At 37.2% G+C, this 27,283-nt stretch overlaps 1 protein-coding gene across 3 annotated transcripts in view; it reads left to right on the top strand.

The window, feature by feature from the left end:
• The window catches only part of RPRD1A (regulation of nuclear pre-mRNA domain containing 1A), a 79,987-nt gene that overhangs the window by 35,245 nt on the left and 17,459 nt on the right, over positions 1–27,283 (top strand). For 2 of the 3 annotated variants that reach the window (XM_017511385.2, XM_017511384.2), the window contains exons 5-6: positions 2,997–3,123; positions 3,232–3,407. In XM_017511385.2, coding sequence (XP_017366874.1) covers positions 2,997–3,123; positions 3,232–3,407 — 303 coding nt within the window. Of the gene's footprint in view, positions 1–2,996; positions 3,124–3,231; positions 3,408–4,612; positions 4,700–27,283 lie in introns of those variants that run through there. The other variant, XM_017511386.2, reaches the window with a different exon arrangement.

A 27,283-nucleotide genomic window follows, 5' to 3' on the forward strand; every position in this document is an offset into this window, starting at 1 on the left:
GTGATACACCCTCCTCAGCCCCCCAAAGTGCTGGGATTATAGGCGTGAGCCACCGTGCCCGGCCCAGATTCTTTTTAAAATAAAAAGTGACATGCTTATTTTGTTATATTTATATATTTTTGAGATGGAGTTTCACTCTGTCCCCCAGGCTGGAGTGCAGTGGCATGATCTCGGCTCACTGTAGCCTCTGCCTCCAGGGTTCAAGTGATTCTCTTGCCTTGGCCTCCTGAGTTTCTGGGATCACAAATGTGTGCCACCATGCCTGGCTAATTTTTTTATTTAGTAGAGATGGGATTTCACCGTGTTGGCCAGGCTGATTTCGGACTCTTGACCTCAAGCGATCCTCCCACCTTGACCTCCCAAAGTTCTGAGATTATAAGCATGAGCCACTGCATCCGGCCCATATATGATTTAAGTACACTAAAATTTTCATTCTCGGGCATAAACACTGCTACCTTAACTATTTTTGTTTTTAAATATAAAAACTTGTGTTAGAGTGATAAATATGTATTCATACATTTTTCTGTAACTATGTAGAATTTTTTAGACCTATGGAAAAATAAGGTAAGTTAGAATCATTATCTTAATACTTCATGTGCTCTTACATTGGTACAGTATGGCATTCCTTAACCATCAGATGAATTCCATAAAGACTTTTTTTTTAATTAAGTGGGCATCAAGTTTTTAAGTTTCCCCCTTCTATGTTTCAAACATGTAGGAGGGGACAGATAAAGTGTAAAATGAGAAAATGAAGACATAACCATACTCTTAAAACAAGGTGAATGTGTTTTCATGGGCTGGAAATTGTACAAATAACTTCACATGTAAGATAGAATCTGGCTCCTGCTAAACCCTGGTCTAGAAGCAGTCATGGGAGTGCCAGAAATTAGTATCCTTTAGGGTATCAGGAGCTCCCAGTGCTCTTTGGGGTTAACAGGACTGGACCCAAATTCATTGAATAAAACCGGAGGCTGGGAGGAGCTCTATCTCCCATGAAGGGAGCTTGAAAGAAAAATACAATCAATTACTACGTGTAATTGTGTATTTATATCACTCTCAGTACTGGAGAGGCAGATGGAATCAGATCACGGCCAGGACCTGAGTCAACCTACCTGTTGGTTCAGTGTTAGGAACGCTGAAGCCCACTGGTCACTATGAACAAGAGTTTGAAAAGTAATGAGAACATAACATTCGGAACAACCAAACACTAAGATTTATATCGCTTCCTATTTGATAATAACTCATGACAGAAAATTATTTTTGGCCAAGAGCCTCATTGTGATTCCATGAACAGTGTTTTACAACTGAGTTCTAGATAAAGGATCTGGCCTCCTTCCATTCTCCTTGATGAAAGGGTAACCACAGTTGCATATCTTAGGAGTATTTTTAAGTAATCATCTGCCTCTTCTCTAGTACTTGTATAAAATGCAGTTGCTCTTTGTTTTATAATGACAATTTTTTACATTAGTTGCACTGCATAATTATCAGTGGTTCAGCTTTGTGGTCTTCATTTTTTTGTTGTTGTTATTTTTTTCTAAGAATGGCTAAAATCTCTTTGCAGGATCTAGTGAAACTCATTTCATTCTTCTCTGGTAGAGAGCACTAGGCTTAGTGTTGTTTCAGACAACTTTGCTTTCTTACCTGATCCTTGATCAGGCATTGGAAACTTTGAACGTACTCCTGTAGGACTGTGAAGGTGTGATGAGATCAGGTTGTAATTAAAGCATCAATACATTGCCAAGACAATGAAGCCAGATTTCTTGTTAGAACTCCAGGCAATTAGAATTTTCTGAGAATGATTAAAAAATAATAGCTAGTTGGGGTAACATGAAAAACAAGCTTTCTAGTCATTGTTGTTGATCTTAAGCACACACTAATTGTAGAGGGGATATATCTTACAACGAAATTTTTTTTTAAATAACGAAATTTTAAACACTTTTACATGAGTGAGCACACATAAGTTAGTATATTTATTTCATTCATTCCTAAGTATATTTCTTATTTCATTCATTCCTACCACATTTGATCATTTGCTATGTGCTACCATTTTTTTCAAGGGAATAGTTTAAAAATCTTAATATATATACAGAATTACTAATATCCTATATTTTTTAAAGCATAAATATAATTTCCTAGTGTTTCTGAATCTGGTCTTAGAAACTAAAAGAAGAAAGAAAGATGAAAAAGATGGGTTAGAGAATGGAGACTAGTAAAAATAAAATTTAATTGTTTCTCTTTGGAATAACTTTATAGACATTATGAATCATGAAGTCACCAGCAAAGAATTGCTCTTCCCTCCTAATTATAGCTTGTAATAAACAGTGAAAGTAAAATATTTTAATGATAAAATAATTTGAATACTGGTTAAACAATTTATAAATATTAGTCATCAAGTTATGGAAGTTTGAAATATTTTAATAATCTTATTAATGAGCTGTAGTGTAGTTGAAGATACCATATTTGAACATATTCCAGAACTACATTTCTCTTGGGCTTTAATTATAGCATTTAGAAATGGAATCTGGCAGACTCTTCTGTGTTGTAGTAGATAATTTATAACCCTTTTCCCCTAATATCCAATTTAATACTAAAAAATTATCATGTATAATGATAATGTAATGAATATATCATGCATAAAACTTGTATTCTCTAGGTTGAAGTTATAGCCTACCTTCTCTTTTACCACTGATGTATTTGCCTTATAAATCACTTACTTACCTCATTTTAATACTCAGTTATCTTTACACTCTGTTTCCACCACTGGAGTAAGCTCTTCAAGGTCTAGGGCCATGACTTGTTTATATTTTCAACACCTAACATAGTATAGCTTCCTTTTTTCTTAATACATAAAAGAAATTGTCTTCAAAAGCAGTTTTTATTGGAAACTTTGTACTAGTAAATAGCCCATAGGGATGAAAGAATATGAAATAAATTTAAAGTCTTTTGTACTTGTTTAAGCCTAATTTATTTTGGTTCTGAAGTTGTGTACTTTTTAGACTCTAGATCTCGTTAGAGCATTACAAGATCTAGAAAATGCAGCCTCAGGTGATGCAGCAGTTCATCAGAGGATAGCTTCTTTACCTGTTGAAGTTCAAGAAGTATCTCTATTAGATAAAATAACAGGTAAGAAAAGAAAATGTGATCCAGAATCTTTTTGGGAGTTGGGATGAGAGAACAGTATATGTCATTGTTTTTGTTGTATAATATTTTATTATCCTGTGCTTTTCTTAGATAAAGAATCTGGAGAAAGGCTTTCCAAAATGGTAGAGGATGCATGTATGTTGCTGGCAGATTACAATGGCAGATTGGCAGCAGAAATAGATGATAGAAAGCAACTCACTCGAATGTTAGCAGATTTTCTTCGTTGTCAAAAGGAAGCCCTTGCAGAGAAAGAGCATAAATTGGAAGTGCGTAACCTTTTTCTTCTTTAGTGCTTATTTATTTAATTTACTTTTTGTTAGGAATTTTAAAATATTTTAATCTATGTGGACATTTTGCATTTTTTTAACATAGACCTTTTTAGGCAGTAGTCCAGGTAAGTTTCTCGTTGTATTAATGGGTTTTCTTTTACTTGAGCCAGATTAACCTTGCAAGTAAACTTAGAAATTTGGAATTCGCAAAATAGGTTGAATTTTTAAATTATTCTTGTGAAATTCCATGCAATTGTAATTTATTTTATCAACTTGACCCTTGTCTATGACAGAAATAATAGGAAAATAGCAGGTGGCATAAAGTTTGGTGTTAATTGCAGTCAATTGTAGTAGGATTTATTTAATTTCTGTTTCGAGAATATGTAGTCTTTTAGGTATATCATTGAGTCTTTAAATTACTTCCTTAATTCCACCCACCAATACATGTTCCCAGCCCCACTGCCCGCTCACAACCGTAGGTAGAAATTCAGTGCTCCTGTAAATTAAGTAATAATTAATACTGCCTATGAGAAATCTGGGAGTTCAGGAGCTAATAAAAAGAAACATGCTCGTGTTTCCTTTGATTAGAGTAGCAGCTGTTAGGGATACATGAGCCAGATTTTGTTTTATGTAAAAGAATCTTTTAGTTGATGAGTTCTTGTTTAAATTGTATTGCTTGTGGCAATTTCTTACTGTAATAATATGTGGGAGAATTTCTAATTTGAATTCCTGTATTTACAGAAAACTCACTGTAAATTTGTAGGAATGTCATGGTACTACCCCAATAAGTTATTTTTATTCGTATTTAGTTCTTGATTCATCAGTCTGTAAGTGTGCCAAAAATGGTGCTTAGATTAGATGAGAGCGGCTACTTAGTTCTTCCTACCTCAGATTCCCAGCTCTCAAGTTAGCGCTACCCCCTTTCAATTTACTCCTTCTCTGCTGATGTAAATACCCTCAGATGATGCTCTGCCTTTGAAGAGGTTGCCCACTTCTACGTGGAAAGGAAAAGATGTTTTTTTTAAAAAAAGATCAATTTGATAATTAACTTGCCAGTATTTCACCTTGTGTTGAAAGCTCAATCTTAAACATACTGTTACTTGTTTTATTGTCCACAGAATGAAGGGTAAGTAATGTCATACTGTTTTTGTCTCTAATCTTTTAGTATGGTTTCTTTAACTTCTATCAAGCTTCTGTTGCAGATATTGGACATGGGCGTATCTTCTAACGATGTCATCACCATTAGCATATTTTTCCTGCTAAAAATAAATATCAAACTCTGAAGCCTGTATTGTCTCATGTTTTTGAAAATTGAAGAGAAGACTGTAACTTTATTCTGCTTTCTACTTTCTCACTTAGGATGATGGTCATTTGTCACTGTTTACAAACATAGAATTTATATTTGAAGTGTAACTCTAGAAGGTAGATCAGATGCCACCCCCCATAATCCCATCTTTCCCCACTGCCTTCCAGCCTGATTTCATAGTTAATAGTCGTAGATTATGAGGCTGATGATAATAATGTTTACATTTATCATGTGTCAGGTACTATTCTAGGCACTTGACATAACTCATTTAATCTTCTATAGCAGGATGTATTGTCCACATTTTATAGATGCAGAACTGAGGCACAGTGAGATTAAGTAACTTGCCTAAGGTCACAAAGAGCTAGTGAGTTGTTTGGAACCCAGAGAATCTGCCTCCAAAGCCAGTGCATTTCATCAAAAAGATGTATTTGCTTCCTGTTTTTACTTAAAGAAATGTAAGGTTACAGCAAATGCTAAAGTCTTATTTCTCCATCTTTTTCTGCCCCCTCTCTCCTCAGAGGGAATCACTGTCTTGAAATAAAGCATTCTAGGAACTTTTTTTGTTGTTCTTCTGCATTACCTGGATTTTATCATGTTATAAAGAAGAAATCACCTCGATTAACATGTTCAACTGTTTTTTTTTAACAATTAAAAAAAGTCTTTACAAGTACAGAAATAAACTTGGAAGTTATTCCACAGAACTCTTTGTAAATTATCACTTAGAACTAAGTTATTCCTTTGCCAGAAGATGTGGAAATGATTTGAGATATTTAGACTTTTTTGTACCAAGTAGGTGGTATCACTTCAAAGTTGAGACTGAGAGGTGAAGATTTATGTTTTCTAAATCAGCTGTGATATTATCAGATAATTCTCATCTATTATGTATCTTTGAACATTAACTGTAATTGACCAGATATTGATGTGTCATTAGTTGCTGCTTTTTTGTCAGTTCAGGAATTGGCTATTTCATATTTCTTAAGGAAGCCACTATTAAAGCAGGTGTAATGAATGAAAACATGAAGTTGTTTAAAATTTGTGTTTTAAGAAATCATTAATCATTATTTTTGAAACTTCTGACTATAGTTGGTCATTAAGCAGAAGCAGATAACTGTTGGGTTGGGTGTGGTGGTTCATGCCTGTAATCTCAGCACTTTGGGAGGCTGAGCTGGGTGAATCACTTGAGGTCAGGAGTTCAAAACTAGCCTGGCTGACATGGTGAAACTCCCATTTCTACTAAAAATAAATAAATAAATAAATTAGCTGGGTGTGGTGGTAGGTGCCTGTAGTCCCAGCTACTCGGGAAGCTGAGACAGGAGGATCACTTGAACCTGAGAGATGGAGGTTGCAGTGAGCTAACATCACACCACTGCCCTCCAGACTGGGTGACAGAGCGAGACCCCCTCCCCCCCTCGCACACAGCAGATAACTGCTAAAATAGACTATTAATAAATTTAGTTTGTATTTATAATATTTCAGGGATTGCTGTAGGAATCATTTCACCATTCAGAAGTCGAAAGTATGGCATAAACCATCTTTTCAGTTAGCTTATTATCTTAGAAGACATGAATAGGAAAATTAAAATGACATTTTGATTTTGACATTGTTTCCTGGTACATATAAAAGTTATGTTTACACTTTGCTGTTGTCTAAGCATGTATTAGGATTACTTCTAAAAATGTACATATCTTAGTTAAAAATACTTCATTGCTAAAAAATATTAATAATCATCTGAGCCTTCTGTTAGTCATTCTCTTTGCTGGTGGAGGGTCTTGCCTCAATGTTGATGGCTGCTGACTAGGGTGGTGATTGCTGAAGGGTGGGGTGGCCGTGGCAATTTATTAACACAGTGATAAAGTTTGCTGCCATCAATTGACTTCCTTCTTGAAAGATTTCTATGTAGGATGCAGTACATTTGATAACATTTTGCTTACAGTAGAACTTCTTTCAGAATTGGAATCAATTTTCTTAAGCCCTGCTACTACTTTGTCAAGTAAATCCTTTGTTGTCATTTTATCTCCACTGGGAGTAGATTCCATCTCAAGAAACCACTCTTTGCTTATCCATAAGAAGCAACTCCTCATCAACAAGTTTTATGAGATTGGAGCAATTCAGTCATATCTTCAGGCTCCACTTCTGAGTCTCGTTTTCTCGCTATTTGCAGCAGATCCACAGTTATTTCCACCACTGAAGTCTTAAACCCCTCAAAGTCAGCCATGATAATTGGAATAAACTTCTCCCAAACTCCTGTTAATGTTAATATTTTATCTCCTCCCATGAATCATGAATGTTGTTAATGTCATCTAGAATTGTGAATCATTTTCTGGAAGTTTTCAGTTTACTTTGCCCATATTCATCACAGGAATCACTATCTATGGCAGCTATATATCCTTATGACATGTATTTCTCCAGTAGACTTGAAAGTCAAAATTACTCCTTAATCTGTAAGCAGGAGAACACATGTGCTAGCAGGCATGAACACTAGTCACATTGTACATCTTCATCAGAGCTCTTGGGTGACCAGGTGTGTTGTTGGCGAATAGTAATTTATTATTATTGTTATTTTGGAGACTGGCTCTTGTTCTGTTGTTCAGGCTGGAGCAGTCATACAATCACAGCTCATTGTAAACTCGAACTCATAGGTGCAAGTTACCTTCCTGCTTCAGCCTCCAGGTAGCTAGGACTGCAGGTGTGTGCCACCATGCCTGGCTAATTTTCAGTGTTTCGTATAGAAGAGTTCTCGCTATGTTGCCCAGGCTAGACTTGAACTCTTGGGTCAAGCAGTCCTCCCACCTTGGCCTCCCAAAGTGCTGTGGCTACACATGGGAACCACTACATCTGGCCAATAGTGATATTTTGAAAGGAGTGTTTTTCTGAGCAGCAGATCTAAACAGTGGACTTAAAATATTCAGTAAACTGTGGTGTAAATAGATGTATTGTCATCCATACTTGTTTCATTTATAGAGCACAGGCAGAGTAAATTTAACGTAGTTAATTCTTAAGGACTTTAGAATTTTCAGAATGGTAAATGAACATTGGCCTCTACTTAAAGTCATCAGCTACTCTAGCTCCTAATGAGAGTCAGCTTGTTGAATCTTTGAAGTCAGGCATTGATTTCTCTCTAGCTATGAAAGCCCCAGAGTGCATCTTCTTCCAGTATCAGGCTCTTTTCTCTACATGGAAAATCTGTTGTTTAGTGTAGCCACCATCACTAGTCACCTTAGCTAGATCCTCTGGATAACTTGCTACATACTTGCTGCTTCATTTTGCAGTTTAAAGTTATGGAGATGGCTTCTTTCCATAAACCCCAATAAACCAACTTCTGCTATTTCAGACTTTCCTTCTGTAGCTTCCTTACCTCTCTCAGGCTTCATAGAATTGAAGAGTTCAGGTCTTGCTCTGGATTAGGCTTTGGTTTAAGGGAACTTGGCTGGTTTGATCTTCTATCCAGACTACTAAAACTTTCTACATATCACCAGTAAGGCTGTTTAGCTTTCTTATTATTTGTGTGTACACCAGAATAGCCTCCCTCCCTGCTTTTTGAGATATGATGTCACTTTTGCCCGGGCTTGAGTGCAGTGGCATAATCACAGCTCACTGCAACCTCCTGGGCTCTAGCAATCCTTCTACCTCAGCCTCCTGAGTAGCTGGAAATACAGGCATGTGACACCATGCCTGGCTAATTTTTAAATTTTTTGTAGAGACATTGTCTCACTATGTTGCCCAGGCTGGTCTTGACCTCTTGGAGTCAGTCCTCTTGCCTCGGCCTCCCAAAGTGCTAAGATTACAGGTATGAGCCACCACGCCCAGCCTGGAGTGGCAATTTTAGTTTCCTTCAAGAACTTTGCCTTTGCATTCACAACTTGGGTTATTGGTGCAAATGGCCTAACTTTTGGACTGTCTTGGCTTTTGACATGCCTTCCTCACTAAGCTTAATCACTTACAGCTTTTGATTTAAAGTGAGACAGCTGTGATTCTTTCACTTGAACACTTAGAGGCCATTGTAGGATTCTTAATTGGGCCAATTCCAGTATTGTCTCAGCAAATAGGGAGAGGGAGAGAGACAGGGACAGCCGGTCATTGGAGCAGTGAGAACACAGCCAGCATGTATCGATTAAGTTTGCTGTCTTAAATCACTGATCACAGATTACCATAATGCATAATAGAAAGTTTGAAATAGCATGAGAAATACCAAAATTTGACAGACAGGTGACCACATGCTGTTGGGAAAATGGTGCCTGTAGACTTGTTTAGGGCAGGGTTGCCATAAACTCAGCTTTTAAGAAAACAGTATCTTGAAAATGCATTAAAAGGAAGCATGGTAAAACGAGGTATGCCTGTATTTGATTTAAATGTAGAATTTGATAAGATGCCATTCTGTGGATGTTACAAAGAAGCATGTTACTGGTTTGTTGATTTATATTTTTGAGGTCTAAGTATCATTGTGTAAAATACTTCATGTTTAATTCAGTGTTTTCAGGGATTGTGTAGTCTTTCACTTGATGATACAAGTAATCTCTTTTCATCATAAGGAAATAGCTATGTAAGCAAAAGACAGCCTGTTTATTGGCTCTGTATTTTTTATCCTTTTCTGTAATACATTGTATGCGTCTTACATGTCATTGTTTTTATGGTTGTCTCAATTTATTTAACTGCTCTGTTCTTTGTGATTTTTTTTTTTTAATAGACAGGACCTCTGTCATCCACACTGAAGTACAGTGGCACAATCATAGCTCACTATAACCTCACACCCCTCCTGCCTCAGCCTCCCAAGTAGCTAGTACTATAAGCGTTCACCCTGCCTGGCTAATTTTTTATTTTTTGCAGAGATGAGGTCTTGCTGTGTTGCCTAAACTATTTTTATTGCTTTTATATTCTAAACAGAATTTCAGTGAACATCTCTTTGGTTAACTTTTTGCTCACGTATATTGATATCATTAATTCTTCTGATAAATTTCTAAAGAAGAAATTGCTGATTCATGTTAAAAACTTGATTCTTGTTACCAGTTTGACTTTTAGTAAGATTCTACTAGGTCATTGTCTTCTTGATGATTTCTGAATACTATTTGTAAGTCTTCTTTCCTAAGCTATTCATTTTCTCCAGAGGAAAACACCCCAAATTTGCTGGTTAGATAACATAGGACATCTGTTTTTAGGACAGTGCTTTACCTCTTAGCTCTGTGATTTGGGTCCCTAAATGCTCAAACTTGTTTGCTCAGTTTCTTATCTTCCATCTTTTGGTTCTGTGGGATAAGGGTTTTGTCAGATTCATGTAAAGAGCTTTAGTCGATCCTTATTGTCAACCTTAAGACTCATCATTACATTTCAGGGAGCCTGGTACTTCAAAGTCCTGAACTTATGCAGAATTCCTTAGGATGAGTTGCATTACTTGTGGTCATTATTCCCTGTTACCGTTGTCCCCATCTACCAACAGATTCTTTAATTTTTTTTTCATATGGAGTCTGTGTCACCCAGGCTGGAGTGTGGTGGCGCAGTCTTGGCTCATTGCAACCTCTGCCTCCTGGGTTCAAGCAATTCTCCTGCCTCAGCCTTCCCAGTAGCTGGGATTACAGGTGCGTACCACCATGCCTAGGTAATTTTTATGTTTTTAGTGGAGATAGGGTTTTGCCTTGTTGGCCAGGCTCATCTTGAACTCCTGACCTCAGGTGATCCACCTACTTCAGCCTCCCAAAGTGCTGGGATTACAGGCATGAGCCACCACACCTGATCTTCCAACAGGTTTTTGCCATCTTTGTGCTGTGGCCTACTTTCCTATGTCCTTGTGGATTTCTGCCTGTGTAAATTGCTTTATTATTTTAGTGACTTATTGGGAGGGAGCAGATAAACGTCAGTTTGCTCTATCATATAAATGGAAGACTTTTTATGTCTTAAGTAGACTAATATATGTGTTTCACAACTGCTGCCAAACCACCGCTGTCTTAAGTGGTTGTCATGTTACCTGGGTTGTTAACAGATGATCTTCCTGCTCTCATATCTCCTTACATCACTGCAACCATATGGATCTTTTAAGAAATCAGGTCCCATCACATCCCTCTTTAGAAATTCATTAATGCTCTCCATTACACTTTTGGATCTTATTTTGAACTCATAGAGACACCATTTAACCTCATCTTGTATCAGCTCCTTAGCGTGCATTTTGTTCTTCAGGCATATGAAGTGTGTTCTAAAATCAGAGTTTTTGCTTTGCTGAATGTTAACAAAGAGGGACTGCAATGCCCTTGCTTCCTGCTATTTCCTTAGCTGATTCTTTTTCCACTCAGGTTTATATTTCTGTGTCATGACTCCAGAGAGTCCTTCAATCTTTTCTTATGGTTCCACCTACCCATTCCCCTGGCCTCCTCTTCCCAACTGTATTACATGGTCATTTTGGTTTTTGTTTTTCTTCTATACTATTTCTATTAACACTTTTTTATATACTTAGTTTTCATGTGCACCTGCCGCAAGAATGTGAGTTTCACAAGATGAAGAGTTTTGTTTTGTTCTTCATGTTTATTTTCATATCCTCAATGCTTAGAGCAGTTTCTTTCTCCTGGTGGGGACTCAGATGTTTGTGTTAAGTGAATGAATGCCACTAGAAATATAATTTGCAAGAGATATATATTTTAAATTGGTAACTTATTTGTAACTAAATCAGAAGAGAATGATACTTTAATAAATAAAAATGATTGGAAGACACTTGAGGGTTTTGAATACAACTATGTCCAACATAATTGGTTAAATCATTTTAGCAGAGTCCAGACTTAAAAAGCCTTAAGTGGACTATGGGTTCAAGGCATGCAGTTTGTAGAGCTGCAGTTGAGCATTTTGAACAAAGGAGTAAATGATCATTTTGAAGTTGTAAAATTGTTTTACCAGCTTGCGTTTTTTCCCTTCCGTAGGAGAATAACACTGAAAATATGTGAGAATAACATGAATAAGAAATGACCAATAGTAACCCATGGCATTGCATAAGTACTAAATTTGTAAAGAGTAATAGTGCCACCTAGTGGAAGAGCTGGAGCTACAAAGGAAATTAGAGTCCTTAAGCCAGGTTTTACATTAAAGTATGTAACAGGAATTTACACTCTATTGCCCTTTGTGCCTGTTCACTCATTCATGGAATGGAAATGTAATACTAATATCTGTCAAGAGAGGCGTAATGGTTAAATACAATGATGCATGTAGGCAGTTACATTTGCCTGAGACAAAGGAAGTCCTTAATAAACTGATAACAAAAACTACATTTTGTTGTTACTGTATCAGTTCTTACAAGTGAGATGAGATTAAAAAGTAGTTTGGAGCCACATTGTGAGGACACTTGAAAGTCAGGCCCAGAAGAGTGTGGTAACAGGCCAAAGGGAAGAGAGGAGTGGTGGTATTGGCGGTGTCTGAAAATGGTTATAGTTGCTTAGTGGATTAAATTGGAGAGTAGATTCCCTACTCCCCAGTAGGGAGAACAGATGCAACTTAATTAGAAAAATGTATGTGCTGAGCAGTATAAGCAGTGGGTGGTAGCAGTGAAGTTCGTGTGTGTGTGTGTGTGTGTGTGTGTGTGTATTTTGAGACAGGGTCTCACTCTGTGGCCCAGGTTGGAGCGCAGTGACAGAACCATGACTCACAAACCCTCAACCTTCCAGGGCTCAAGTGATCAGTCTTCAGAGTAGCTGGGACTACAGGCGAGTGCCACAATGCCCGACTGATTTTTGTCGTTTTTGTAGAGACAGTGTTTCATCATGTTGCCCAGGCTGGTCTCGAACTGCTGGGCTCAGGTAATCCACCTACCTCAGCCTCCCAAATTGCTGGTCTTATAGACATGAGCCACCACACCTGGCTGAAGTTTTTGTTTTGTTTTTTTAATTGCAAAAGTACTGCATGCTTATCTCAGTTAAAAAACCATTGATAAGCACAAGCAGATACCACCTAAAATTTTTATCACCTATTAAATAACCTTTGACAAGATATGGAAGGATAGAATCAGACTATACATGCCATTTTATATAGTGTCTTATTGCACATTTACTATAAACATTTTCATGTGATTATAAATCTAAATTATAAAGCTAATAGATTATAAATCTCTTAGCTAATAATAGCTAAATTATATTGTTCTACAGAAGTAATATTTGTTTAACCAGCTAACTATTTAGCATTTGTATTTCTTCCAGTTCCTTGCTATTGGAAAACATTGCTTTAAACCACCTTTTGGCATTTATGTTACTTCTAGTTTCTTGATACTGAAAACATTGCTCTGAATCACACTTCAGCTAAGTTTGGCTTATCTGTGATAGTCTTCTCATAAATTCCTAGAAGTAAAAGAAAAAGCAATAAGCAGATATGGTTTTCATGTTTGAGTTAGTTACAGGTTTTTTGTTTTGTTTTGAGATGGAGTCTTGCACTGTCGCCAGGCTGAAGTGCAGTGGCGTGATCTTGGTTCACTGCAGCCTCTGCCTCCCAGGTTCAAGTGATTCCCCTGCGTTAGCCTCTTGAGTGACTGGGACTACAGGCGCACACCACCATGCCTGGCTCAATTTTTTTTTTTTTTTTTTTTTTTTTTTTAATTTTAGTGGAGACGGGGTTTCACTGTGTTGGCCAGGATGGTCTCTATCTCCTGACCTGGTGATCCGCCCGCCTGGCCCCCCAAAGTGCCAGGATTATAGGCGTGAGCCACCACACCCAGCCAGTTAACAGTTTAAGAAAACAAAATGATATTCTTTGTAGTGACATGGGGTTGTGGAAATGGGAACTCTTACATGTTGTTGATGTAAATTCATTTGGTCCAACCTGTGGTGGACAGTTTGGTAATAAGTATCAGAAGCTTTTATTTTACATAATTTTCTTCTCTTTGCCTTGTATCAGATTACTTAGATTTGTGTAGTGATCTAAAAGGCTAATTAGCCGACCAAATTCTGGATGCAATCTTTCATTTTACTGTATTCCCTGTTTGTGACTGGCTTACCTCCTTAGCATAATGCCCTATAGGTTCATCCAATATGTAGTATGTGTCAAAATTACCTTCCTTTTTAAGGCCGAATAATAATCCATTGAATGTATACACTGCATATTTTCATTTGTCCATGGATAGATACTTGGAATGTATATTGAATGTTCAGAATCTTCACACTGCTCATCTTTAGTTTTGCCTCACTTTTCTCATTTTCCTTCACGATTTCCTATGGTTTTGTTGTTGTTGCTATTTTTTGTTGAACTCTGCTTGTCTAATGTTAGGAGTGCAGATTGTTTTGTCAGATTTTTGTGGTCTCTGTTGAAGAAAGGGATTTATCATTGTGTTTACTTGGCTAGTTCACAGATTCTACAACTCAGGTCAAGTCAAGAAAGAATCAGGAGTCAGAGGTGTTAGTGCCAGAGTTTGCTGAGTCAGCCCAGATGTGACTGGGACCTTGCCTCTGTTTTTGCCAGTACACCAGCCCCACCATCCAATTATTCTGGTATTGTACTCCCTGAATTCTCCTGTATCTCTGGAAACCACAGCAGTCACAACTGTCCCTTTTAAAATGATTTGGAGTAATGACTAAAATATTTGCACCTCCAGAGCTTGGCATAGTCTGCAGGAATGTTTGGACCTATTTAATGTAAATGCAAAATACTGATTAGTCTACGAATAAACATTAATGAATTTTACATTTTTAATCTTTAAGTAGAGACTATTTAAACAAATTTCTGTAAATGCAGTAGTCCCCTGCTTATCTGTAGGGCGTGTGTTCCAAGACCCACAGTGAATGCCTGAAACTTCAGATGTTACTGAACCTTATATACTATATACATTCATGTGTCTCTTAACAATGGAATACATTCTGAGAAATGCATTGTTATGCATTTTGTCGTTGTGTGAACATTGCAGCATGAACTTACACAAACCTAGATGGTGTAACCTACCCACTAAGGCTTTATGGTATAGCCTGTTGCTTCTAGGCTACAAACCTATAGAGCATGTTACTGTAGTGAATACTGTGGGCAGTTGTAATACACTAAGTATTTGTGTATCTAATAATGCCTTCTGGTATACCTCCTGAAGGACCTGAGGCCATTTTATAGTTAACTTTTTTTTAATAGCGTATATTTTAACAATTAAAAGTTTAGTAAATACATAAACCAGAAACAAGTCATTTATTTTCATTATCAAATATATACTGTACATAATTGTATGTACTGTACTGTACTGTACTTTTATACAATTGGTATGGCTATCACCACAAACATGTGAGGAATGCATTGTGATATGTTAGGATGGCTACACTAGGTGATAGGAATGGTCACTAGGTGATAGGAATTTTTTAGCTCCAGTATAATCTTATGGGATCACTGTCATATATGCAGTCCATTCTTGGCCAAAATGTAATACAATGCATGACTGTACTATTGTTTCTGTACAGTCATACTGTATAGAGCGGGAAGCATATATAGCACGCCGGATTAAGGGATGATTTTGTCCTGGGTGGAATGGACAAAAGATGTAATTATGTAAGATGTAATTACGCTACTCAGAACAGCATACAATTTAAAACTTAGGAACTGTTTATTTCTAAAACTTTTCATGTAATATTTTTGGACCAAGATTGACTTGAGGTAACTGAAATCACGGAAGGTGAAATTGTAGACAAGGGTGGACTGTTATAAAATCTTTACTATGGCAAAAATAGTTGCTGACATTTATTTTTGCTGCATGTAGCTATTACTTCTAGGCTCTGAGCTTTTTTGTTTGTGGAAGGTGCACATTTTTGGCAGTGTGGCATTGGCATTTTTTGCTTGTGTTAATTTTGGGACTATCTCAAACCTCTCTTTTGTAACATCTGCCATTGTTAATCTTGGAGTTGTTCATCAGGTTCTTACGTAATTAGTTTTAAAATATATGTGTCTTTTTTTATCTTGTTGAACCAATGTTTTAGCTTGTCGAGTTTTTAACAAACATGACTTTTGTCATTTCTTATTTTGGCTCTGTTGGCTTTGTTTCTTCTGCTAATTTCTTAAGGATGTATTTTAAGTTACAGGAAAAAAAAAGTATTTTTACATGTTGAAGATGTAAGTACAGAAAAGAGGCCAGGGGTTATTAACTTTTCCTGGTTGACTTTGGTCTTAAATGAGTAAACATTTGGAGGGGCAGGTTAGCTTTGTGGTAAAGAGCAGGGACCCTGGAGCAGGATTGCCTAGGTTTCAGTTCTGCTTCAGCACTTTGTAGCTCAGTGACATTCGACAACACATTTGACCTCTGTTTCCTTGTCTGCAAAATAAGGATAATAATTGTACCTACTTTATATGGTTATTATGGGATTTAAGTGAGTTGAGTGCTTAAAACTGTGCTGCACATACAGTAAATACCTCGGAAGTTTTAGACCCCAACAAAAAAACCTTGGAGATTTTCTAGCTAGCGTATCACTAGCATTTAACCAGTGAATTATGTAGTTTTATGGGGATACTCTGGAGTTGTCAGGTATCTGTAACATTTTTATTTCTATAGCACAGTGGTCCTTCCAAAGAGGAAGTGTTTGTTTGCTAGTTATAGTCTTAGTATCTCAGTGTTTGCAACCAGGTTCCTAAGTTCTTTTAAACAATATGTTCCGTCATTTTTTTGAGATTCTGGCTTATCTGAATCAAGCCTCCTTGTTTGCTGTTTATGAAGTCTATATCTTTTCAACTGGAGGTAGAGTATTTGCTGTTTGCCCTTTTGGCAATTCTTCATGATTTCTGGAAGCAGTTGTTTTAGAAATCAAGTTGATGCAAAGTGTTTTCTCCTCCTTACATTCCCCCACCCACCAGTATTCTCAACTATGATTGATGAAGTTAGGACACCTGGATTTAATTAAATAGGCGTTTGCATTTCCTTGCCTGATTTAGATTTTTACTCTCTTTTGTAGAGAAAAACAAAAGACATTGACGTCCTGCCCTTCTATTTTAAGATAATAGACTGAGTTGCAGCTTTTGTTTTGTTTTGTTTTGTTTTGTTTTGAGACAGGGTCTCATTTTGTTTGTTGCCCAGGCTGGAGTGCAGTGGCATGATCAGAGCGCACTGAAATCTTGAACTCCTGGCCTCAAGCAATCCTCCCACCTTAGCTTCCCAAGAAGCTAGAACTATAGGTAAACACTACCACACCTGACCAATCTTTTTTTTAGTTTTATTTTTTATTTTTCTTTTTGTAGAGACAAGGTCTTGCTATGTTGCCCAGGCTTGTCTCAAGCTCCTGAGCTCAAGCAATCCATCCACGTTGGCCTCACAAAGGTTCAGGGATTACAGGCGTGTGCCACCAGGTCTGACCATCTGTAGCTTTACTGTCCTGGAACTTATAGAAAGAGAATATATGTTTGAATATAATAAAGAATTATATAAAACAGTATATTCTGTCTTTATCATATTAAATAGGTAAAATTTATTTATCATTATATAGTATAGGACATTCATATAATGATGTGTGTCAGTATATTTTACATAACTATGTTAAATGTCTTATATTAACTGTAAAGATAGATATAATGAAGGGAGAGGAATGAAATGGAGATGGGAATGAAATGGGTAGAGATGAAATGGAGAGACGGATGAAATGCAGGGGTTGAGAGGGTGCACTGTGGAGTTGAAGAGCTGCACTGTACACTAAGCAGCCACTAGCCACATGTACTGTTTAACTCAATCAGAATTAAGAATTAAGATTCAGTTTCTCAGTAGCAATAGGCACATTTCAAGTGCTCACTAGCGACATGTGGGTATTGACTACCATGTTGGGTAATGCAGATAAGGAATATTTCCATTGTCACAGTAAGTTCCGTTCATAATGGTTGATAAAGATTGCCAAAAAGATGGTATTGATGAAGTAAATAGAGATACAGGAAATAAAGAAATTATAATATATATGTAATACCTCTGCTCTAAAAAGAAATGCCGTGGGTGCCCCAGAATAGGCAGTATTCATAGAAGACGGAATACAGCATTGAATTGAAGAAATATTTCACATCCTAGCATGTACTGTTGTAAAGGTGGAAGCATTTACACAAACGTTCCATGCCAGAAGTGGGACACACAGTGACTTCATTGCAGTGGAAACAATCAGGCAGGTAAACCCCTCTATATCCTCTTTCTTGGGCTAGTAGCAATGGCGAGGAGTCTGCCTATGTTGGAGCTTGGAACAGAAGAAGGACAGTGTCTTCTCCAGGCTGACGAGGGCCAGGAATGATTGAGATAATTGATATGGAAAACCAGTTGCTGGGATAATCCATGTTGAATCATTTCCACCTTACTGACAGCCCAAGTTGGTTATTCCTACAGTCTGTAGTTCAGTAAAGATGGTTGAACCACTAAGGATTTTGGAAAGACAGTACGTAAGAGGGTAAGCTCAAAGGAAAGAACTTTACCCTAGGAAATAGTTAATACAAAAATCAATTCTATTAATGTAAAGTAACTGCTGAAAATGCCTGAACACCTGGAGTTTCCTGTCTCTGCTTTCATCCCCAGTTAGTATCCATCAGAAAACAGGGTGTCCTTACAGCCGTGTAATGAGATTATCTTCACTTCTGATCAGCAAAGGAGTGTTTGGGAATTCTAGGCAGGTAAGCAAGGAAACAACTTAGGTAACAGCATCAAAGCCATAATGGCTGTGAAGTGAGAGGAGATGAGAGTGGAACAAGTGAGATATTTTGTGAGATTTTGGAAAACTGGAATTGTGCTGTTGCAGTTTAAACTTGATGTAGTAAGTGGTGCTCTACTGTTGCACATAATGCATTCCTAAAAAATGTATGAAAATAAGTCATAACAAAATTTCAGTATCAATATGCCATGAGAGGCAGTTATTTTTTTCCTACAGAGATTTTTAAAGTTTTATATATGTATTTTGAGACAGGGTCTTGCTGTGTCACCTAGGCTANTTTTTTTTTTTTTTTTTTTTTTTTTTTTAATTTTAGTGGAGACGGGGTTTCACTGTGTTGGCCAGGATGGTCTCTATCTCCTGACCTGGTGATCCGCCCGCCTGGCCCCCCAAAGTGCCAGGATTATAGGCGTGAGCCACCACACCCAGCCAGTTAACAGTTTAAGAAAACAAAATGATATTCTTTGTAGTGACATGGGGTTGTGGAAATGGGAACTCTTACATGTTGTTGATGTAAATTCATTTGGTCCAACCTGTGGTGGACAGTTTGGTAATAAGTATCAGAAGCTTTTATTTTACATAATTTTCTTCTCTTTGCCTTGTATCAGATTACTTAGATTTGTGTAGTGATCTAAAAGGCTAATTAGCCGACCAAATTCTGGATGCAATCTTTCATTTTACTGTATTCCCTGTTTGTGACTGGCTTACCTCCTTAGCATAATGCCCTATAGGTTCATCCAATATGTAGTATGTGTCAAAATTACCTTCCTTTTTAAGGCCGAATAATAATCCATTGAATGTATACACTGCATATTTTCATTTGTCCATGGATAGATACTTGGAATGTATATTGAATGTTCAGAATCTTCACACTGCTCATCTTTAGTTTTGCCTCACTTTTCTCATTTTCCTTCACGATTTCCTATGGTTTTGTTGTTGTTGCTATTTTTTGTTGAACTCTGCTTGTCTAATGTTAGGAGTGCAGATTGTTTTGTCAGATTTTTGTGGTCTCTGTTGAAGAAAGGGATTTATCATTGTGTTTACTTGGCTAGTTCACAGATTCTACAACTCAGGTCAAGTCAAGAAAGAATCAGGAGTCAGAGGTGTTAGTGCCAGAGTTTGCTGAGTCAGCCCAGATGTGACTGGGACCTTGCCTCTGTTTTTGCCAGTACACCAGCCCCACCATCCAATTATTCTGGTATTGTACTCCCTGAATTCTCCTGTATCTCTGGAAACCACAGCAGTCACAACTGTCCCTTTTAAAATGATTTGGAGTAATGACTAAAATATTTGCACCTCCAGAGCTTGGCATAGTCTGCAGGAATGTTTGGACCTATTTAATGTAAATGCAAAATACTGATTAGTCTACGAATAAACATTAATGAATTTTACATTTTTAATCTTTAAGTAGAGACTATTTAAACAAATTTCTGTAAATGCAGTAGTCCCCTGCTTATCTGTAGGGCGTGTGTTCCAAGACCCACAGTGAATGCCTGAAACTTCAGATGTTACTGAACCTTATATACTATATACATTCATGTGTCTCTTAACAATGGAATACATTCTGAGAAATGCATTGTTATGCATTTTGTCGTTGTGTGAACATTGCAGCATGAACTTACACAAACCTAGATGGTGTAACCTACCCACTAAGGCTTTATGGTATAGCCTGTTGCTTCTAGGCTACAAACCTATAGAGCATGTTACTGTAGTGAATACTGTGGGCAGTTGTAATACACTAAGTATTTGTGTATCTAATAATGCCTTCTGGTATACCTCCTGAAGGACCTGAGGCCATTTTATAGTTAACTTTTTTTTAATAGCGTATATTTTAACAATTAAAAGTTTAGTAAATACATAAACCAGAAACAAGTCATTTATTTTCATTATCAAATATATACTGTACATAATTGTATGTACTGTACTGTACTGTACTTTTATACAATTGGTATGGCTATCACCACAAACATGTGAGGAATGCATTGTGATATGTTAGGATGGCTACACTAGGTGATAGGAATGGTCACTAGGTGATAGGAATTTTTTAGCTCCAGTATAATCTTATGGGATCACTGTCATATATGCAGTCCATTCTTGGCCAAAATGTAATACAATGCATGACTGTACTATTGTTTCTGTACAGTCATACTGTATAGAGCGGGAAGCATATATAGCACGCCGGATTAAGGGATGATTTTGTCCTGGGTGGAATGGACAAAAGATGTAATTATGTAAGATGTAATTACGCTACTCAGAACAGCATACAATTTAAAACTTAGGAACTGTTTATTTCTAAAACTTTTCATGTAATATTTTTGGACCAAGATTGACTTGAGGTAACTGAAATCACGGAAGGTGAAATTGTAGACAAGGGTGGACTGTTATAAAATCTTTACTATGGCAAAAATAGTTGCTGACATTTATTTTTGCTGCATGTAGCTATTACTTCTAGGCTCTGAGCTTTTTTGTTTGTGGAAGGTGCACATTTTTGGCAGTGTGGCATTGGCATTTTTTGCTTGTGTTAATTTTGGGACTATCTCAAACCTCTCTTTTGTAACATCTGCCATTGTTAATCTTGGAGTTGTTCATCAGGTTCTTACGTAATTAGTTTTAAAATATATGTGTCTTTTTTTATCTTGTTGAACCAATGTTTTAGCTTGTCGAGTTTTTAACAAACATGACTTTTGTCATTTCTTATTTTGGCTCTGTTGGCTTTGTTTCTTCTGCTAATTTCTTAAGGATGTATTTTAAGTTACAGGAAAAAAAAAGTATTTTTACATGTTGAAGATGTAAGTACAGAAAAGAGGCCAGGGGTTATTAACTTTTCCTGGTTGACTTTGGTCTTAAATGAGTAAACATTTGGAGGGGCAGGTTAGCTTTGTGGTAAAGAGCAGGGACCCTGGAGCAGGATTGCCTAGGTTTCAGTTCTGCTTCAGCACTTTGTAGCTCAGTGACATTCGACAACACATTTGACCTCTGTTTCCTTGTCTGCAAAATAAGGATAATAATTGTACCTACTTTATATGGTTATTATGGGATTTAAGTGAGTTGAGTGCTTAAAACTGTGCTGCACATACAGTAAATACCTCGGAAGTTTTAGACCCCAACAAAAAAACCTTGGAGATTTTCTAGCTAGCGTATCACTAGCATTTAACCAGTGAATTATGTAGTTTTATGGGGATACTCTGGAGTTGTCAGGTATCTGTAACATTTTTATTTCTATAGCACAGTGGTCCTTCCAAAGAGGAAGTGTTTGTTTGCTAGTTATAGTCTTAGTATCTCAGTGTTTGCAACCAGGTTCCTAAGTTCTTTTAAACAATATGTTCCGTCATTTTTTTGAGATTCTGGCTTATCTGAATCAAGCCTCCTTGTTTGCTGTTTATGAAGTCTATATCTTTTCAACTGGAGGTAGAGTATTTGCTGTTTGCCCTTTTGGCAATTCTTCATGATTTCTGGAAGCAGTTGTTTTAGAAATCAAGTTGATGCAAAGTGTTTTCTCCTCCTTACATTCCCCCACCCACCAGTATTCTCAACTATGATTGATGAAGTTAGGACACCTGGATTTAATTAAATAGGCGTTTGCATTTCCTTGCCTGATTTAGATTTTTACTCTCTTTTGTAGAGAAAAACAAAAGACATTGACGTCCTGCCCTTCTATTTTAAGATAATAGACTGAGTTGCAGCTTTTGTTTTGTTTTGTTTTGTTTTGTTTTGAGACAGGGTCTCATTTTGTTTGTTGCCCAGGCTGGAGTGCAGTGGCATGATCAGAGCGCACTGAAATCTTGAACTCCTGGCCTCAAGCAATCCTCCCACCTTAGCTTCCCAAGAAGCTAGAACTATAGGTAAACACTACCACACCTGACCAATCTTTTTTTTAGTTTTATTTTTTATTTTTCTTTTTGTAGAGACAAGGTCTTGCTATGTTGCCCAGGCTTGTCTCAAGCTCCTGAGCTCAAGCAATCCATCCACGTTGGCCTCACAAAGGTTCAGGGATTACAGGCGTGTGCCACCAGGTCTGACCATCTGTAGCTTTACTGTCCTGGAACTTATAGAAAGAGAATATATGTTTGAATATAATAAAGAATTATATAAAACAGTATATTCTGTCTTTATCATATTAAATAGGTAAAATTTATTTATCATTATATAGTATAGGACATTCATATAATGATGTGTGTCAGTATATTTTACATAACTATGTTAAATGTCTTATATTAACTGTAAAGATAGATATAATGAAGGGAGAGGAATGAAATGGAGATGGGAATGAAATGGGTAGAGATGAAATGGAGAGACGGATGAAATGCAGGGGTTGAGAGGGTGCACTGTGGAGTTGAAGAGCTGCACTGTACACTAAGCAGCCACTAGCCACATGTACTGTTTAACTCAATCAGAATTAAGAATTAAGATTCAGTTTCTCAGTAGCAATAGGCACATTTCAAGTGCTCACTAGCGACATGTGGGTATTGACTACCATGTTGGGTAATGCAGATAAGGAATATTTCCATTGTCACAGTAAGTTCCGTTCATAATGGTTGATAAAGATTGCCAAAAAGATGGTATTGATGAAGTAAATAGAGATACAGGAAATAAAGAAATTATAATATATATGTAATACCTCTGCTCTAAAAAGAAATGCCGTGGGTGCCCCAGAATAGGCAGTATTCATAGAAGACGGAATACAGCATTGAATTGAAGAAATATTTCACATCCTAGCATGTACTGTTGTAAAGGTGGAAGCATTTACACAAACGTTCCATGCCAGAAGTGGGACACACAGTGACTTCATTGCAGTGGAAACAATCAGGCAGGTAAACCCCTCTATATCCTCTTTCTTGGGCTAGTAGCAATGGCGAGGAGTCTGCCTATGTTGGAGCTTGGAACAGAAGAAGGACAGTGTCTTCTCCAGGCTGACGAGGGCCAGGAATGATTGAGATAATTGATATGGAAAACCAGTTGCTGGGATAATCCATGTTGAATCATTTCCACCTTACTGACAGCCCAAGTTGGTTATTCCTACAGTCTGTAGTTCAGTAAAGATGGTTGAACCACTAAGGATTTTGGAAAGACAGTACGTAAGAGGGTAAGCTCAAAGGAAAGAACTTTACCCTAGGAAATAGTTAATACAAAAATCAATTCTATTAATGTAAAGTAACTGCTGAAAATGCCTGAACACCTGGAGTTTCCTGTCTCTGCTTTCATCCCCAGTTAGTATCCATCAGAAAACAGGGTGTCCTTACAGCCGTGTAATGAGATTATCTTCACTTCTGATCAGCAAAGGAGTGTTTGGGAATTCTAGGCAGGTAAGCAAGGAAACAACTTAGGTAACAGCATCAAAGCCATAATGGCTGTGAAGTGAGAGGAGATGAGAGTGGAACAAGTGAGATATTTTGTGAGATTTTGGAAAACTGGAATTGTGCTGTTGCAGTTTAAACTTGATGTAGTAAGTGGTGCTCTACTGTTGCACATAATGCATTCCTAAAAAATGTATGAAAATAAGTCATAACAGCAGTTCAAAATTGATATGCCATGAGAGGCAGTTATTTTTTTCCTACAGAGATTTTTAAAGTTTTATATATGTATTTTGAGACAGGGTCTTGCTGTGTCACCTAGGCTAGGGTGCAACGGCGCAATCATGGGTCACTGCAGCCTTGATAATCCTGGGTTCAAGTGATCCTCCCTACTCAGCCTCCTGAGTAACTGGGACTATGGATGCATGCTACCATGCCAAGCTAATTTTTGTGCTTTCTGTAGAGAGGAGATCTCGTGTTGCCCAGGCTAGTCTTGAACTCCTGGGCACAAGTGATCCTCTCACCTTGGCCTCCCAAAGTGCTAGGGTTACAGTTATGAGCCACTGTACCCAGTCTAATTATAATTTTTAAAATTACAGTTATTGATGCTTTTTAAGCACCTGAGAAATCGTCAGTATAAAATTACTAAGATCATAGGTAAATTATTAAATACAGACAATGCCTTTTAAAAATGTAGCCCCTCCCAGTTAAATAGGAATAAGTAACTTTAGTAATTAAGAGGAACTGATCATCAAGTTGGGAAGTTTAGGAAGCTTAGGTTATTTTTTGTTTTTTGTTTTGTTTTTTTGTGACAGTCTTTCTGTATTGCCCTGGCTGGTCTGAAACTCTTGGACAGAAGCAGTTGTGTCTCGGCCTCCTGTCTGAGACTGTAAGTGTGAATCATGGTGCGTGGCAGATTTTTGCTTTTGTTTTATTTGTGTATTTTTGAGACCGAGTCTTGCTCTGTCACCCAGGCTGGAGTGCATTGGCATGATCTCACCTCACTGCAACCTCTGCCTCCTGGGTTCAAGTGATTCCCCTGCCTCAGCCTCACGAGTAGCTGGGACTGCACCACCACACCCGGCTAATTTTTGTTTTTTTTTTTGTAGAGACGGGTTTTACCATGTTGGCCTGGATAATCTTGATCTCTTGACCTTGTGATCCGCCCACCTCAGCATCCTAAAGTGCTAGGATTACAGGCGTGAGCCATCATGCCTGGCCAGAATTTCATTTTTAGTAGATGGATCTGGAAATTATGATGCTGATTTTGATGGTGATCTCATTTTCATCAACTTCCCTTCAATCTGTCAAGCAAAAATGTGGAACAGTTAGTTATCTCCTCTTGCTTTTTCATGAGATGTAAAGAAGCAGTGTCCTTCTCTGAATCCCTGCATTCCCTTTGCATTTGGATCACTGGAATCTTTTGATGCTAAATTCCAACTCAGAATCAGAAAATCCTCTTCTTTTCCTTTAGTACTGAACATACAGTGAACCACCTGAATATTTACCACTCAGCACATCTGATATCTGTCTTTGTTTCTTGTCACAAGTGTTATCACCCACATTACAGACCCTGTTGTGTAAAACTGAAATGTTTACTGTAGCATCATCTTGGGATAGTTCTGACCTGCTGGCTGGTTGATATGTGAAAGCCTGAATTTTGCTTCAAAAAAGCCATTCAGAATTAACAGTGTATTGTGTAATAAAGTAGACTTCGTATGAAAGTTGGAGATCCCTTGTAGGTAATTCAGAACTACTGTAAGTTTCACAGTACACTTGTAAATGATGAAAGTGTTGAGTTTCCTTTGACAGTGGAACACAGGATGGCAAGGGAACAAAACCTGAAAGTAAAGAAGAGAGTAAAAAAAGAAAAAGGACAGAAGGAAAACTAGGAAGAGGAAAGAAGACAGGAACACATAGTAGAGCTTTATTCATACCTGCCATTCGAATGTTGTGTGTTCCCTTCCAGAAGCAGGTATCATATAGGCCAGATGACCTTTTTTCCTTCACTGTCTGTCTTAGAAGCTGTAGGAAGGAGGGAAGCATCTACGTGTCTAGTGCTGATGAGTTACGAGTTTTAGGATTGTTAGGTTGGGCTCAGCCTGCTAGATTTTATTCTGTCTGTATTCTGGCATTGTTAACCCTTTCTGGCTAATCATCCAGCACCACTTCCCTCCTTTTGAGGATTTATAGTCATAGTTGGGTGGGGGCATGGGAGGATTCCTTTTTATCAGGAGATGCTGCCCTTGAAGCCTCCAATAGCTTATTAGTTTCAAGATTCTCAGAATTCTTAGGCCTCTCAAGTGAAATCTTCCAGTACTACCTAAAGAAAACATTTCTGTACACTATGGGGGTGGAAAATTACCACTGTCTATAGCTAACTGAAATGTTGTTGTGGCCAGGCACAGTGGCGCACACCTATAATGCCAACACTTTGGGAGGCTAAAGTGGGAGGATAGCTTAAGCCCGGGAGTTTGAGACCAGCCCTGGCAACATAGCAAGATCCTGTCACTGCAAAACATTTTTTAAACATTAGCTAGGCATGGTGGTCCATACCTGTACTTCCAGCTACTTAAGAGGCTGAGGTGGGAGGATTGCTTGAGCCTGGGAGGTTGGGGGTGCAGTGAGCCATGGTCATGCCACTGCACTCTAGATTGGCTGACCTGTCTCCAAAAAATAAAGCCCTGCCATATAGCACTTACACTCCATTCTATGTGAGATAATACTCTAATTATAAAATAATACTTATTTGGCATTAACTCTGTGCTAGGACACTGTTCTAAGTACTTTTCTATTTTTATTAATACTGTGATTGTTATAGGTAGGTTCTATTCTTATCTATTTTATAAATGAGAATAGTGAGGCACAGAGGTATTAACATACATACTCTCTTTAGGGGAAATTTGAAAAATACGTTAAAATCATTTAAACAGCCTGGTCACATTTTGATGTATTTCCTTTAGTCTTAAAACAAAACAACAAAAAAATCATAGGTTAAAAATGTCATTGTAAACATAGTTGTAAAAAAAAACAGTTGTAACCATGCTGTGTGTGCAGTTACATTCCTGCTTGGATGTCTATCTTGGTTAGTCTCCAGCAAGTGATATATGGATTACAGTCATGAACTGGGAATTGGGAGTTATGGGTTCTAAAGTTACTCTATGAACTTGAACAAATTGTGTACTTGGAAGACCATTCTTCATTTTCATGCTGTCGATTTCAAACTAATGATTTATAAAACCTAGCTCTAAAATTCAGTGCCTTTAAATTTTTCAATATTTCTGTCTCATAGTTTGGTACTTCCAAGTACTTTAATTCAACTTATAAAAGTGATATACAGAGTTTAAAATTTTCTTTCCTTGCCTCTTTTACCTAAGAATTTTCCCATCATAAAAACAATACATATTGGAGAAAATTTGGAAAATACTGAAAAATAGAAAATCAACTACCTACAAATTTACAGCAATCACTAAAAACCATTATTAAAATTTTTATATATTTTGTTTGACTATGTTTTCTTTTTTTGTTTTAAATAGTCACAGATATGCAGTTTATCTTTTAAAAAGTATTTGTGAAAGTCAGTTTTTTCAACTTAATGTAGGTAGCCAGATTTATATTGTCTATTTTTTAAAAAATTTATTTTATTTTGGTTTTTTTTTTTTTTTTTTTTTTTTTTTTTTTTTTTTTTTTTTT

The sequence above is a fragment of the Cebus imitator genome, unplaced genomic scaffold (genome assembly GCF_001604975.1).
Source record: "Cebus imitator isolate Cc_AM_T3 unplaced genomic scaffold, Cebus_imitator-1.0 Scaffold448, whole genome shotgun sequence".
Taxonomy (NCBI): domain Eukaryota; kingdom Metazoa; phylum Chordata; class Mammalia; order Primates; family Cebidae; genus Cebus; species Cebus imitator.